Source organism: Hevea brasiliensis, chromosome 18 (assembly GCF_030052815.1).
Source record: "Hevea brasiliensis isolate MT/VB/25A 57/8 chromosome 18, ASM3005281v1, whole genome shotgun sequence".
Lineage (NCBI taxonomy): Eukaryota > Viridiplantae > Streptophyta > Magnoliopsida > Malpighiales > Euphorbiaceae > Hevea > Hevea brasiliensis.
The window spans coordinates 43036229-43053022 of NC_079510.1; the positions used below are offsets into that span (position 1 = coordinate 43036229).

The 16794-nt window shown below is 37.5% G+C and overlaps 1 protein-coding gene across 1 annotated transcript; it reads right to left on the reverse strand.

Annotated features, from left to right (window-relative positions):
* Window positions 1–43: 43 nt before the first annotated feature.
* LOC110653704 (probable RNA-dependent RNA polymerase 1) lies at window positions 44–16794 on the reverse strand. The gene is made up of 4 exons (XM_021809455.2): window positions 16282–16794; window positions 3133–5018; window positions 1857–2007; window positions 44–1067 (listed from the first exon to the last, which is right to left on the reverse strand). The coding sequence occupies exons 1-4, from the start codon at window positions 16789–16791 to the stop codon at window positions 237–239; spliced, it is 3378 nt and encodes a 1125-aa protein (XP_021665147.2). The 5' UTR covers window positions 16792–16794; the 3' UTR covers window positions 44–236.

The window sequence follows — 16794 nt, forward strand, 5'->3', positions numbered from 1 at the left end:
TTCACATATATTAATCAACCTTCTAAAACTCCAAAGCAGTCCACATCTAAACAGGCAATCTAAAGGTGATAAATGTAAGACCTCTGGATCTGGATTGGCCCGTCATAAAGGCCCTGCTGATAGCTGTGAAAGTGAAATCGATTAATTCCCTAGAAAACTGAAATTATGTATTACGGATATATACAAGTTCCTGTCATAGAATCAATACATATGCCATACTTATCTCCACATATTTGTCAACTCAACTGCAGTCCATGACTAAACTGGCATTCCAAAGATGAGATAATCGTTCTCATACGTATTTTTTTCCTCTTGATCTGGATCAGTTTGTCATAAACACACCATGGAAAGCTAAGAAAATGATCTCGTTTCATTCCCTCATTGTAGCAGCCCCAGAAACTAGGATGATAGGTAACATGGTACCAAGCTGAGGCTTTTGCATATACATCATGAGCTACAGAATCTAATCCACTTCCCTTTTCATAAAACCAGGACTTCGCTTCGTTCCTCAAGGACCTCACTGCCATTGCAATTGCTTCAGCATCCCTTCTCTTGGTGAAAGCTTTTGACATTTTCATAATATTTCCACTGAGAATTTCAGCCTCTGTTCTGATGCCATAATAATCCATATAATTGCCCAACTTGTAATCATAATTGCTTTTGTAATAGAAGGCATCATCTTTGTAATCCTCAAAGCCATCTACTTCCATATCAGGGTCATAACACTGCCTTGCCACTTCCAAAGTAAAGGACTTGATAGAGCTTGTAGGTGGTCCAATGTGTCTCACTTCTCGGAAAAGTTTTCCAATCACATTCTGCGATTGATAGGTTGGTTTGTCAGCCTTTTCCATAAAATCAGGATATTCTCTAACAAGTAGATGGGGAGGTATTTCAGCTGGTATTCCAGTTTTTGGAAAGTCAACTGCAATAGAAAATTTACGGGTAAGTTCGATACATGGATCACTCATTTCTTTGGAAGGTTCCCTATCAGCAAAGACAGTGTGAGCATTAGCAATTATTCCCAAGCTGTCATTCAAGATGTAGTTGGTGAAATACTCCTCAACTTCCTGTAAAAACAAAATGAAAATCTCTCAATAAAGGGCAAATATGATTTTTTTAGCTATGGCATGAGAAAACATCAATAAGAGAGACATATGTATATGTTCCTCTTTTTTCTTCCACTGATATCAATTGAGATTGAAGGTTTATGCATTTATGTATAGTACTGGCAAATAACTTTCTCTGATTGGACTAGACGAAAGCATTCAATTATTTGCCGATTGAAATATCCAATTAAATATTCTTCCCTTTGAACACTCTCTTGCATCAAGTCACGCTACCTTCTTTTTTATTTATGTCTTTCTACCAAGAAAAAGGAAGGCGTGGGTATCCCCCCTTTATGCCAGAACAAAACACTGTGCATAAGGGGGCAGAAGGACAATCATGTAGAATAGATGTACAAGTGCAACATCCTGTAGTAGTACAATCATGGAAATTCAGAAATAAGGCACCTCTAGCAAACTAAATCAAATAATTTGTTGAGAAATGGGAACATATGTGTCTTAATTATCGTTGGACAGGGAAATGAAAAAAAATTATAATTATTATTCAACAACAAGATGGAGGAAACCTATGTAAAAGTTTAATGGTTTGTCACAATGCAATTTATTTGTCACAGAGAACACAAGAAATTAAGATAAGGAACATGGGAATTTTGAAGAATGGCAGCTTCATTGAACAGGTCAACAGAAAGCATTTGATTCATAAATTGAAGCATTGAATATTTTTAGTAGGGAGGAAAACACGAACACTGTAGTTGATACTAGATAATTGGTCAAATGTTAGAAATATTATACCTCAATTGTAACATCATGATCCAGCTGCACTGTTGGCTCTGGTGTATAGTCCACTGGTGGAATTTGCTGATCTGGGATTAGATTAGGATCCCAACAGACAAAGTAGATATCTCCATCCAAATCACTTCCCGAGCATTCATTTGGATGAGGTCTAAGATTATAATTCAGATACGGACGTCAATGAACTGATTTTACACAGAAATTTCTGAAAAAGTGGCATCATAGTTCTAGTCTCCCAAGCATTAGCATTACAAAAGGAGAAACTGATACGTGTGCCCATCTTAGAATCAAAACTGAATTCCAAATCATAGGAGTCTTTCCCCTTGCCCCCACTCAAAAGAAAAACAACATAAACAACAACAACAAAAGACTAATAACGATGTTAAGGTGATATCTCACTTGGCTTGTTAGATATACAAGTCATAAGAAGCAGAAATACATTATTCTGTTCATATGTTCTATTGAGAACCCTACATTGTCGTGCACTTCGAAGAAGCATAACAAGGATACGACGTAAATTAATTTTATGAGGCAGTTATCTTCCACAAAAGAAATTCAGATAACAGATGACAGACCTAGTTATCTTGCACCCACAACTATACAACAATATCTCTAGTCATATTCCAGCTCAAAAACACAGACCCGACAACAAAAGCACAGTATTATAATAAGCTGAGAAGTTGCCATAATGGTGGCTACTACAAGAAAAGATAGCATGGACAACGAAAATCATAACAACGAAGGCGATGAAGTTATTGAAGCCAATGGACATCCATGCGAAAGAAACTTCAAGGAGAAAAGCCACAACACCCCTGAAAGTACACAGCTTCATGTACACAAATCTCTTCATACAACCATGAACGCTGCCTATATCTGTAGCGGATCCTTGTGGTTTTCAAAAACCCATTTGAAAAACAGAAAAATGATATACTGTTGTTGGAAGAATAGGACAAGATAAGAATACACTTCCTAGTCCACCTTTGACAAAATATGTGATTTCCTTGATCTCACATGAAAAATAGGACCTTTTCTTTTCAAAATGTAAATGTATCAGAATGCAATTGAAGTTCTAGCATTGCCCTAGAATTTGCATTTTTATACCTATCTAGAACAAATGATACTACCAACTAGGCCTGGGTACTTAAAGCAAAATCAATGATCTTAAAAACTATTCAAATGGAATTTGGTGGAGAACTCAAAACCAGAAACTAAATTGACAACATATCCAAAGAATGAACTAGGCTAAAAAGTTGAGTGAGGAGACTGCAAGATCTACCTTGGTCCTTTCTGTGGAAAAACAACACAATCTACCATATGGTGCAAAGCTGGCACATTCACAGCCCTTAAAACGCGAACATCGCCTGGGTGCAAGCACGGGTTTTTGGCTACAACTACCTTTCCCTCAATAACAAAATTCTGGTGTGATCCACAACCTCCAAACACGAGGGAACTATCATATAGCTGCCTATGTCTAGTACCAGAAAATTGCACGAATACCTGTCCATATTCCAAGGTTCTGGTCTCATCTAAGCATCCCATCATAGATCTCCCATTTGGAAGAAAAATCCTAGTTTTTGTCTGCAAATCAAGCAACTTTGATGCGCGGAACATTTGGAGCATCATTGAAAGGAATGGTTCAGCATTTGGCTCATAACCACACAAAAGCATTTCCTTGAGAATGTTGGTAATCTCTCCAGAAGACATCAAATCCAGTGCCTCCGGTGCCCTTAATGGATCTGTTAACATGGCATCAAGTTGATCAACAGCTTCTCTTTGTTTTTCCTCAAAAATATGATCTGGAATACCAAGGGTAGACAGAAGAGTAATCAGTTGGCGATTCAGGAAACAAGGCTGATACTTGCTATATGCCAAAACATCCAGTTTTGTATTTTCAGACTCATACTTGCACATGCTCTTTCTCAATGATAATTTTTTTGATGAAGTTGAATCAACTGCCACAACACCTTTATACCCACCATACCGAATCTGAAATGCAGATGGAGAGAAACCTTTGCAGCCACATTTCAAGGCCACCTTCGTAGCAAATTCAGCAGATATTTTCCCGATGCCATCAGAGAATAAATACTTAGTTCTGCCCCTTTCAATCTCTACATCAGGAATAATTTCCATTTCATTTCTGCTAACAGTCAGCGTTTCAGTGGATGAACTGAAGGACTGACCCAGTCTGGCTGCATATTTAGCCACATTTCGTATCTGACGAAAGTTGCCCATCAATTCTCTTATATCTGCAGCAGTGAGTCCATATCTTGATGCAAACATCCAGCAAGAATTTTCCCGCAACTGACTAGATGAAAAGGCAAGGAACTCAAACCTTTTCTTGTCAATAACTGTTCCATTTTGGAGAATAGAGAGAAATCTTTTATAAATAGCAGTTCTCCTTTCCTTGTTTTCAGAAGCACGAGGAGATAAATCTGTTGAATGAATTTTACCCAACTCCTCATCAACAAGAGATAGACGGAGAAAGTTATTAATATCTTCTGGAAAGTAGCGTAGCACGTGGTTTGAGATATTAATCTCTGGACCACAAAAATACACTTTACAAGGTGTTATTTGAAACCTGCGCACATACACCAAACCAGCATCTAAGGACATATAAGGTGATTTTGGGACGTTCTTGGATTTATAATACTTCATATACTGTTCATTAAGCCACCTAGAAGGTTCATAACAACATTCTTTCAAGTAATAAATTTTCTCAAGAGCATGCTCTATGTAGACAATGTTTATTCTAGTCGGATCAACCAACTTGTAAAAATTAGTATCAAGAGCTGGCCCTGGAAGGCATCCATTCTGAACCAACAAATTAACCTGAAAAAGGATCTCATATGGCAAATCATCTGAGAAAGGACCAACAATGGGAACTAGATCCAGATTGCGAGAAAAAGCAGAACCATTCTGTAACAGAAATTTGCCTTCAGTTTCATTATAATAAGCAAAGTTCTCAAATTTTGGAAGTTGAAGACTGGAAGGAAGCTCCAAACATAGTGCAGATGAATGCCCAATGAGGCATGATGGAGTGAAATCTGTTGTCCTGACCCATTGGTCATCAGGGACATCCTTAAAATAGTTGAAAAGTGGATCCTTAAACACATTCGATGACAGGCATATCTCTTTCTCAAAAATCCGGGGTGCACCATATAACTATAAAAAGAAACCACATTCGCATTACAGTTTCTAGTTTAAATCAGAAAATAAGTGGCGGCACAAACCTTTCAATCACTATATGCATCACACTCAAACAAAGGACAAATGACAATTTCTCTCAAAAGCCAACCCTAACAAAATCACAAAAAGCGACAAGGAAAATAAAAAGAAAATTATTTCACTTAAAAAAAAGTCAATTTTCATGATATGCAGCTTTCAACTCCCAAACAAGTATATCCTTGTATTCTACTGCCATCATTTCTCCAAATCTATGAATTGTAAAGTACACATTCATGCCAGCACACTAAAGCATTCCAGCTTTATCTCTGGAACGAAAAGATCCAACAGAAGTAACCTTAACCATACAAGTAACCTTAACCAAGTTCCCTGAAGTAGAAATAATACTAAGTTAAGATATCTACCATCAAGAGCATCTTAATTTGTTCTTTTTGGGATAAATAATAATTTATGTAACATAACTGAAGGTAGGTATAAGCCCATGTAGACAGAACAGATCCAAGTGGCACATCAAGAACAAAGATAAAAAGCAAAAAGTAAAGTAGGTCACTAAATCAAAAAGTATAAAATAATTGCAGACCGGAGAAAATAACCAAGAAACTAAATGCGATAGAAACCATTAGCCAAGAATTTAGAGAAGTCATAATTTCTAACTCACTTGCCAAGTGCTCTGCACTCCCACATGCACAAAAATCCCTCTTTAATCATACTCATCATATGGAAAGTCAATCACTATATTATTTCTCTGTATATTCTGTATTATGTATTTCTATTTTGGATTTCTTCCTAATTAGTAGAACAAAATTATAGAAATCAATTGTATATATATACCTATGTACAGATTAATTAAAATCAAGGAGAATCATCTCTTTCTACATGCTATCAGAGTAGGTCATCTGTCTAGGGTGACTATTTGTTCTCACCACCCAGCTCAGGAGAAACCTTGATCGCCGACCGGCCGTCCCTGTTGATCCGGTCGCCGGAATCCAAGTGTGTGAGGCGCACACGCCCAACTCAGGTTCTCGCCATTTCTTCACTCGCCGACGCGTGGAGGAGCGTCCGCCGGCCGTTTCGACTCAGATCAGCATTGCCGGCGTCGCCTCAACCCCTCATTCCAACACTATGTGCTGTTGCCTGATCCAGTACACCATTAAAGGACTTCTGAGATTTGACTCTCATATCTTATTTCGGTATTTGCTTTATTTGTGATTTTGGGTTATTTTGCGGCTGTAAGCACTTTGGATTAGCGTTTCAATTAGTTTTCTTTGTCTCAACAAATGGCAAACAATAAGAATGTTATTTCTGATTTGATTCCGGTGATAACTAAGATCACGGAATACAAACTTAATGGTTCGAATTACCTGGAGTGAAGTAAGACTGTTAGGGTCTATTTGCGTAGCATTGATAAGGATGATCACATTACTAAAGTCCCACCTACTGATGATACACGGCAAACTTGGTTAAGGGAGGATGCTCGGTTATTTTTGCAGCTTAGAAACTCGATTCACAGTGAGGTAATTAGTTTAATTAATCACTGCGAATTTGTTAAGGAATTGATGAATTACTTAGATTTTCTGTATTCTGGTAAAGGGAATATCTTCTGTATTTATGATGTTTGTAAGGCATTCTATCGTGCTGAGAAAGAGGATAAGTCTCTCACGACTTTTTTTATGAATTTTAAATGGGTATATGAGGAACTTAATATATTGTTGTCTTTTAATTCTAATGTAAAAGTTCAGCAGGCCCAACGAGAGCAACTGGCTGTTATGAGTTTTCTTGCAGGCCTTCCTTCAGAGTATGAGACTGCTAAATCTCAGATTTTCTCTTTATATGAAACGTTCACACGGGTCCTTCGTACAGAGAGTACTCAATCTTCACAACCTGCCAGTAGTGCTCTTATTAGCCGTAATCCAAATGGACGGGTAATAGAAGAGGAAGTAGAGGAGAAATTACAGGCAACAGAGGTAATCAGCGTAATGGGGAGGCTAGTTCTAATCAGGACTCAAGAGGAGTCATTTGTTATTATTGCCATGAGCCTGGCTATACAAAATATAATTGTCTGCAACTTCAGAGAAAAAATCAACGATCACAGATGGCAAATATGGCAGCAGAGGATTCTACAGTATCTTCCTCTGATAAAACTGTTTTGGTATCTGCAGAGAGTTTTGTACAGTTTTCCCAGTATCAGGCATCTCTAAAGCCTACCAATTCTCCTGTCACTGCGATCGCTGAGTCAGGTAAATCCACTACATGCCTTCTGTCTTTCTTATCCAAATGGGTTATTGATTCTGGTGCGACAGATCACATGACAGCTAATTCTATTTTTCTATCTACTTTTCAGTCTAATCTCACTTCTTCTACTTTTACTTTAGCTAATGGTTCTACTTCTTGTGTCATGGGTTCTGGAACTGCGAACCCAACTTCGTCAATTTCTTTGTCATATATTTTGTGTCTACCAAAATTCTCTTTTAATCTACTTTCTGTTAATAAACTTACTCGTACCTTAAATTGTTTTGTTTCCTTTTTTTCCTTACTAGTGTTTGTTTCAGGATCTTACGACGAAGCAGATTATTGGTAGAGGACGTGAGTCAGGTGGTCTCTACATTCTGGAAAATCATGTACAGCGGTCGCTTGTTTGCTCCAGTACCTTAAAACCTCTTGAAGCTTATTGTAGATTGGACCATCTTTCTTTGTCTACCATGAAGAAGCTGTGTCCTCAGTTTCAGTCTTTATCAGTACTAGAATGTGAATCATGTCAGTTTGCACAACATCATTGTTTGCCTTCTATGTCTAGAGTCAATAAACGGGCTTTATCCCCTTTTGAGTTAGTTCATTCTGATATTTGCAGTCCTTGTTCTGTTACTTCTAAAACTGAATTTTATTATTTTGTTACTTTTGTTGATGATTACTCTCGTGTTACCTGGTTATATTTAATGAGGAAACGTTTTGAGTTATTTTCTATCTTTTGTGTCTTTTGTAATGAAATCAAAACTCAATTTAATATTTCTGTGCGTATATTAAGAAGTGATAATGCCAAAGAATATTTTTTAGCACAATTTCAGTCTTATATGATACAAAATGACATTCTTCGTCAGCCTTCCTGTGTTGATACTCCATCCCAAAATGGCGTGGCCGAAAGAAAAAATCGGCATCTTCTTGAGGTAACTTGTGCTCTTCTTTTTCATATGAAAGTTACTAAACACTTTTAGGCGGATGCAGTTTCTACGGCATGTTTTTTTATCAATCGTATGTCATCTTCTGTCCTTAATGGGGATATTTCTTATACTGCTTTATTTCTTATAAAATCTTTATTCCCTGTTGAACCCCTTATTTTTTGTTGTACCTATTTTGTGCGTGATGTTCGTCCATAGGTTACTAAATTGGATTCGAAGTCTCTCAAATGTGTCTTCCTTGGTGTAGAAAGAGATGATTCTCCTTAATTTCAATTAATATGTACATAGGTATATATATACAATTGATTCCTATAATTGTGTTCTACTAATTAGGAAGAAATCCTAAATAAGAAGTCCTAAATAGGAAAACAGAATACAGAATATACAGAGAAATAATATAGTGATTGACTTTCCATAACACTCTCCCTCAAGTTGGAGCATAGATGTTAATCATGCCTAACTTGTTACAAATGTAGTCAATCCTAGCTCCATTCAGAGCTTTTGTGAAAATATCTCCTAACTACTCTCTAGTTTTGATGTGTCCTGTTGAGATGATCTGTTGTTGAATCTTTTCACGAATAAACTGACAATCAATCTCAATATGTTTGGTCCGCTCATGAAATACCGTATTAAAAGCAATATGGAGAGCAGCTTGATTATCACACCACAATTTCGCAGGCAGAGAGGTCTTAAAACATGTCTCATCTAGTAATTGAAGTATCCATATTACCTCACATACTAATTGTGCCATGGCTCTGTATTCGGATTCAGCACTAGATCGAGAAACTACACTCTACTTCTTGCTTCTCCAAGACACCAAATTTCCTCCAACAAAAATGCAATATCCAGTAGTTGACCTCCTGTCAACCTTAGATCCAGCCCAGTCGGCATCTGAAAAACATTCAACATTCAAATGCCCATGATTACCATATAGCAAACCTCTTCCTGGAGCGCCCTTCAGATAATACAAGATTTGTCTCAAGGCTTCCCAATGAGCAAAAGTTGGGGAAGACATAAACTGACTTACCACACTAACGGCATAAGCAATGTTAAGACGAGTGACTGTAAGATAGTTCAATTTTTCTACCAATCTTCTGTATCTCTCTGGATCTTCAAACAACTCACTATCCCCTGTTAACAGTTGTAAAGTTGGAGTCATTGGTGCACTACAAGGCTTAGCACCTAATTTTTGTGTCTCTGTCAATAGATTAAGGACATATTTTCTTTGAGACAAGAAAATACCCTTCTTACTTCTCATAACTTCGATACCCAAGAAATACTTCAACAATCCCAAGTCTTTGGTCTGAAACTGGGTTTGGAGGAAGGTTTTAAGAAATGAAATACCTGCAGAGTCACTCCCAGTGATGACAATGTCATCCACATAGACTACCAAGAGAATTAGACCAGCCTCAGATTGCCTATAAAATACTGAGTGATCACTCTTATTTTTTTGCATACCAAATTCCTGTACTGCTTCACTGAATCTCCCAAACCATGCTCTAGAACTTTGTTTCAAGCCATAAAGAGACTTTCAAAGACTACAAACTTTACCCAACTCCCCCTGAGCAACAAACCCAGGCGGTTGCTCCATATACACCTCCTCCTGAAGATCACCATAAAGGAAAGCATTCTTGATATCCAATTGTTGCAGGGGCCAATCATATGTAGCTGCTAAAGAGATAAACAAGCGAATAGAAGTAAGTTTAGCTACAGGAGAAAAAGTGTCAAAGTAATCAACCCCATATGTCTGAGCATATCCTTTTGCTACAAGGCGTGCTTTTAACCTAGCCACAGAACCATCAGGATTTACCTTTACTGTAAATACCCATTTGCAACCAATAGCTTTCTTATCAGTGGGCAAAGGCAACAGTTCCCATGTACCATTAGCATCTAAAGCCTCCATTTCCTCTTTTATAGCAGCACACCGGCCAGGATGAGAAAGTGTCTCACCAACAGTATTAGGGATAGGAACAGAGTCTAAAGAAGTAACAAAATACCGAGAATAAGAAGACAATTGATTATAAGAAACAAAAGAAGAGATAGGGCAAGTACATGAACGTTTATCTTTACGAAGAGCAATGGGTAAGTCTAGATCAGAATCATGATCAGTATGAGGTACAGGATCTCCCAACGAAGTAGCTGGTGGAGGATTTGAGTCAGGAATCTCCAATCTCCTGTAATAAACATGAACAACAAGAGGTCGATTAGGTCTAGAGACAGAAGGAACAAGCTATGGGAGAGGACTAGACATTGGTTGGACAGTATATATTAAGAGATCATCCTCCTCCCCCTGACTCTCATACACAGATAAACTCAACTCAACTCAACTCAACTAAGCCTTTATCCCAAAAATTTGGGGTCGGCTATATGGATTCGCTTTTTCCACTCTGAACGATTTTGGGTCTCATACACAGATGATTGAGGAAAAAATAGAGTGGACTTAAAAATATGACATCTGCAGAAACAAGATAACGATTAAGAGTAGGAGAGAAACAACGGTACCCTTTTTAGAGCCGGGAGTACCCAAGGAAGACACATTTGAAAGATTTTGGATCCAATTTGATAATCTGTGGACGAACATCACTCACAAAACAGGTACAATAAAAAATACGGAGTTCAATAGGGAATAAAGATTTTGTAGGAAACAAAATAGTATAAGGAATATCCCCATTAAGGACAGAAGACGGCATACGATTGATAAAAAAATATACCGCAAAAACTGCATCCGTCCAAAAGTATTTAGGAACTTTCATCTGAAAAAGAAGAGCACGAGTTACCTCAAGAAGATGCTGATTTTTTTCTTTCGGCCACGCCATTTTGGGATGGGATATCCATACAGGAAGACTGATGAAGAATGCCATTTTGTGTCATATAAGACTGAAATTGTGTTGAAAAGTATTCTTTGACATTGTCACTTCTTAATATGTGCATAAAAATATTAAATTGAGTTTCGATTTTATTACAAAAGGCACAAAATATAGAAAACAACTCAGAACGATTCTTCATTAATTATAACCAGGTAACACGAGAGTAATCATCAACAAAAGTAACAAAATAACGAAATCCAATTTTAGAAGTAACAGAACAAGGAACCCAAATATCAGAATGAACTAACTCAAAAGGGGATGAAGCCCGTTTATTGACTCTAGACACAGAAGGCAAACGATGATGTTTTGCAAACTGGTACGACTCACATTCTAGTACTGATAAAGACTGAAATTGAGGACACAGCTTCTTCATGGTAGACAAAGAGGGATGACCCAATCTACAATGAGCTTCAAGAGGTGTTAAGGTACTAGAGCAAACAAGCGACCGAGGTACATGATTTTCCAGAATATAGAGACCACCTGACTCGCGTCCTCTACCAATAATCTGCTTCGTCATAAGATCCTGAAACAAACACTGATCAGGAAAAAAGGAAACAGAACAATTTAAGGTACGAGTAAGTTTACTAACAGAAAGTAAATTAAAAGAGAATTTTGGTAGACACAATACAGAAGACAAAGAAATTGACGAAGTCGGGTTCGCAGTTTCAAAACCCATAATACAAGAAGTAGAACCATCAGCTAAAGTAACAGTAGAGGAAGTGAGATTAGACTGAAAAGCAGATAGAAGACTAGAATTACCTGTCATGTGATCTGTCGCACCAAAATCAATAACCCATTTGGATGAGGAAGACACAAGGCATGTAGTGGATTTACCTGACTCAGCGATCGCAGTGACAGGGGAACTGATAGGCTTTAGAGATGTCTGATACTGAGAAAATTGTGCAAAATTCTCTGCAGATACCAAAATAGTTTTCTCAGAGGAAGATACTGTAGAATTCTCTGCTGCCATATTTGCCATCTGTGATCGCTGATTTTTCCTCTGAAGTTGCAGACAATTATATTTTGTATGGCCAGGCTCATGGCAATAATAACAAATGACTCCTCTTGAGTCCTGATTAGAACTAGCCTCTCCATTACGTTGATTACTTCTGTTGCCTGTAATTCCTCCTCTACTTCCTCTTCTATTACCTTGTTGTCCATTTGGATTATGGCTAATAAGAGCACTACTGGCACACTATGAAGATTGGGTACTCTCTGTACAAAGAACCCATGTGAACGTTTCATGCAAAGAGGAAATTTCAGAACTGGAGAGAATCTGAGATTTAGCAGTCTCATACTCTGAAGGAAGGCCTACAAGAAAACTCATAATGCCGATTGCTCTGTTGGGCTCAATGAACTTTTACATCAGGACTAAAAGGCAACAATACATTAAGTTCCTCATATACTCGTCTAAAATCCATAAAATAAGCCGTGAGAGACTTATTCTCTTTCTCAGCACGGTAGAATGCCTTATAAACATCATAAATACGAGAGATATTCCCTTTACCAGAATACAAAAATTCTAAGTAATCCATTAATTCCTTAACAAATTCACAGTAATTAATTAAACTACTTACCTCACTGTGAATCGAGTTCCGAAGCTGCAAAAACAACCGAGCATCCTCCCTTAGCCAAGTTTGTCGTGTATCATCAGTGGGTGGATCTTTAGTAAGGTGATCATCCTTATCAATGCTTCGCAAATAGACCCTAACAGTCTTACTTCACTCCAGGTAATTCGAACCATTAAGTTTGTGTTCCGTGATCTTAGTCATCACGGAATCACATCAGAAATAACATTCTTATTGTCCGTCATTTGTTGAGAAAAAGAAAACTAACCGAAACGCTAATCCAAAGTGCTTATAGCAGCAAAAGAACCCAAAATCACAAATCAATCAAATACCGAAATAGGATCTGAGAGCCAAACCTCAGAAGTCCTTTAATGGTGTACTGGATCAGGCAACAACACACAGTGGTGGAATGAGGGGGTTGAGGAGATGCCAGCAATATTGATCAGGGTCGAAACGGCCGGTCGGCGGTCAACGTCTCTCCTGAGCTGGGTGGTGAGAACAAACAGTCACCCTAAATAGATGACCTACTCTGATACCATGTGGAAAGAGATTATTCTCCTTAATTTCAATTAATCTGTACATGGGTATATATATATAATTGATTCCTATAATTGTGTTCTACTAATTAGGAAGAAATCCTAAATAAGAAATCCTAAATAGGAATACAGAATACAGAATATACAGAGAAATAATATAGTGATTGACTTTCCATAACACTTGGGTACTCCCGACTCTAAAAAGGGTACCGCTGTTTCTCTCCTACTCTTAATCGTTATCTTGTTTCTGCAGATGTCATATTTTTTGAGTCCACTCCATTCTTTCCTCAATCATCTGTTTATGAGAGTCAGGGGAAGGAGGATGATCTCTTAATATATACTGTCCAACCAATGTCTAGTCCTCTCTCACAGCCTGTTCCTTCTTTCTGTAGACCTACTCGACCTCCCATTGTTCATGTTTATTCCAGGAGATTGAAGATTCTTTACTCAGATCCTCCACCAACTACTTAGTTAGGAGATCCTGTACCTCATACTGATCATGATTCTGACCTAGACTTACCCATTGCTCTTCTTCAAAGTAAGCATTCATGCACTTACCCTATCTCTTCTTTTGCTTGTTCTCGGTGTTTTATTACTTCTTTAGACTCTGTTCCTATCCCTAATACTGTTGGTGAGGCACTGTCTCATCCTGGCTGGTGTGCTGCTATGAAAGAGGAAATGGAGGCTTTAGATGCTAATGGTACATGGGAACTATTGTCTTTGCCCACTGGTAAGAAAGTTATTAGTTGCAAATGGGTATTTACAGTAAAGGTAAATTCTGATGGTTCTGTGGCTAGGTTAAAAGCACGCCTTGTGGCAAAAGGATATGCTCAGACATATAGGGTTGATTACTCTAACACTTTTTCCCCTGTAGCTAAATTTACTTCTGTTCGCTAGTTTATCTCTTTAGCAGCTACATATGATTGGCCCTTGTACCAATTGGATATCAAGAATACTTTCCTTCATGGTGATCTTCAGGAGGAGGTGTATATGGAACAACCACCTGAGTTTGTTGCTCAGGGGGAGTTGGGTAAAGTTTGTAGGTTTCGGAAGTCAATTTATGGCTTGAAACAAAGTCCTAGGGCCTGATTTGGGAGATTCAGTTAAGCAGTACAGGAATTTGGTATGCAAAAGAGTAAGTGTGATCACTCAGTATTTTATAGGCAATCTGAGGCTGGTCTAATTCTCCTGGTAGTCTATGTGGATGACATTGTCATCACTGGGAGTGACTCTAAAGGTATTTCATCTCTTAAAACCTTCTTCCAAACTCAATTTCAGACCAAAGACTTGGGATTGTTAAAGTATTTCTTGGGTATTGAAGTTATGAGAAATAAGAAGGGTATTTTCTTATCTCAAAGAAAATATGTCCTCGATCTATTGACAGAGACAGAAAAATTAGGTGCTAAGCCTTGCAGTGCACCAATGACTCTAAATTTACAACTGTTAGTAGGAGATAGTGAGTTGTTTGAAGATCTAGAGAAATAAAGGAGATTGATAGGAAAATTGAACTACCTTACAGTCACTCGTCCTGACATTGCTTATGCCGTTAGTGTGGTAAGTCAGTTTATGTCTTCCCCAACCATTGCTCATTGGGAAGCCTTGGGACAAGTCTTGTGTTATCTGAAGGACGCTCCAAGAAGAAGTTTGTTATATGGTAATCATGGACATTTGAATGTTGAATGTTTTTCAGATGCCGACTGGGATGGATCTAAGGTTGACATGAGGTCAACTACTGGATATTACCTTTTTGTTGGAGGAAATTTGGTGTCTTGGAGAAGCAAGAAGCAGAGTGTAGTTTCTCGATCTAGTACTGAATAGGAATACAGAGCCATGGCACAATCAGTATGTGAGGTAATGTGGAAACTTCAATTACTAGATGAGACACGTTTTAAGACCTCCTTGCCTGCGAAATTGTGGTGTGATAATTAAGCTGCTCTCCATATTACTTCTAATCCAGTGTTTCATGAGCGGATCAAACATATTGAGATTAATTGTCACTTTGTTCGTGAAAAGATTTAACAACAGATCATCTCAGCAGGACACATCAAAATTGGAGAGAAGTTAGGAGATATTTTCACAAAAGCTCTGAATGGAGCTAGGATTGACTACATTTGTAACAAGTTGGGCATGATTAACATCTATGCTCCAACTTGAGAGTGAGTGTTATGGAAAGTCAATCACTATATTATTTCTTTGTATATTCTGTATTCTGTATTCCTATTTAGGATTTCTTATTTAGGATTTCTTCCTAATTAGCAGAACACAATTATAGGAATCAATTGTCTATATATACCCATGTACAGATTAATTGAAATCAAGGAGAATCATCTCTTTCTACACTTACACATCATCACATGTCACATACCGGCACTACTCTCTGCTAATCAGCACAACTTTTTATAATCCAATAGCTAATTTTTTGCCTTAAATCTACACTGAACTTCAAAATTTGTATGTTTAAAAAATTGGATTGAGATAACTACCCAGGAAACCAAAGCCCAAACTAATGGGAACTGTAAACCCATGTCAAGCCACCAAGAAAAAAAACTTACTAGATTTAAAGTATATAAAATTTATTAGAAAGACCAGTAAGAAAGTTGCAATAGCAATGCAAACACAAGAATATCAATATTATGTTGATAACACCACCGTCCCCTCTCATTTGTGCAATAAGGTATATATGTATTTCCAAGGATCAAGAAAACCCAGTAAGTATGTTAAAACAAGCACATAAGGCACACACAATCACGCAATTATACAATGTAAAGAAGAAAAGAAGAATGAATACTAAGATATACATGGTTTGAAGGTAAGATTTATGTCACAAACTGTGATTAAAAAGAGCAATATAAAATCACTTTCTCAAACCCTAAGCCATTGTGTTTTCCTAATTTCTCACAATACTGCAACTGGTTCATACCGGCTCATGCCCTTCACGACCACCACTTATCTCATAAAATATTTCACGATATTTTTCATGAAAACATTCAAAATGTCCAAAATTCAAGCCACACTTCAAATAATAAATAAACATGGCTTCTAGAGTATCAAGAGAAAGTAATTCAATCATTCCAAAATAAATAAGACATTGAAGTAACCTGAATTAGAAGATATTTCACAGATTGACCACGCGGACGATGCAGCACCATCTGCCAGATGTTCTCATATAAAAGGTCAAGCTTGTACTCTACTTGATGATGAGACAGAAAAAAGTGTAATTTTTTCATTTCAAATTCAATATTCACCGAAACATCTGTCCCTTTCCACAGAACATAAAACTCTTCTTTTGATATCTGACATCCAAAATGCAGTGTTATATGTTCCATGCTGTGCAAAAATGTCCTCGGCTTTGGTACAATATCAGTGTCCATGATCCGAGCCTTGAGATATGAAGTATCATACCAAAGGCGTTCATTAGTCAGAGAGATAATATATTCAGCAGCTCTGACAGTCGTGAATTGAACAATAGCATATTTTCTTGGACCCCCCTTTTCCCTGATCTTCATAGCATAAACTGTTCCTTCACCTGTATATGATTCCAAAAAGCCCTTAACTTCATCTACAGTCACATTAGAAGGGAATCCATACACTTGAATTGTCTTACCCATCCA

What these genes read in the sequence shown, in the direction of transcription:
- LOC110653704 (XM_021809455.2), bottom strand. Translation starts at nt 16,791, where the DNA reads ATGGGTAAGACAATTCAAGTGTATGGATTCCCTTCTAATGTGACTGTA. An exon ending in TGAAATATCTTCTAATTCAG is followed by an intron (nt 5,019 to 16,281) that starts GTTACTTCAATG and finishes TTCTTTTTATAG; the next exon opens with TTATATGGTGCACCCCGGAT. An exon ending in ATCATGATGTTACAATTGAG is followed by an intron (nt 1,068 to 1,856) that starts GTATAATATTTC and finishes TTGTTTTTACAG; the next exon opens with GAAGTTGAGGAGTATTTCAC.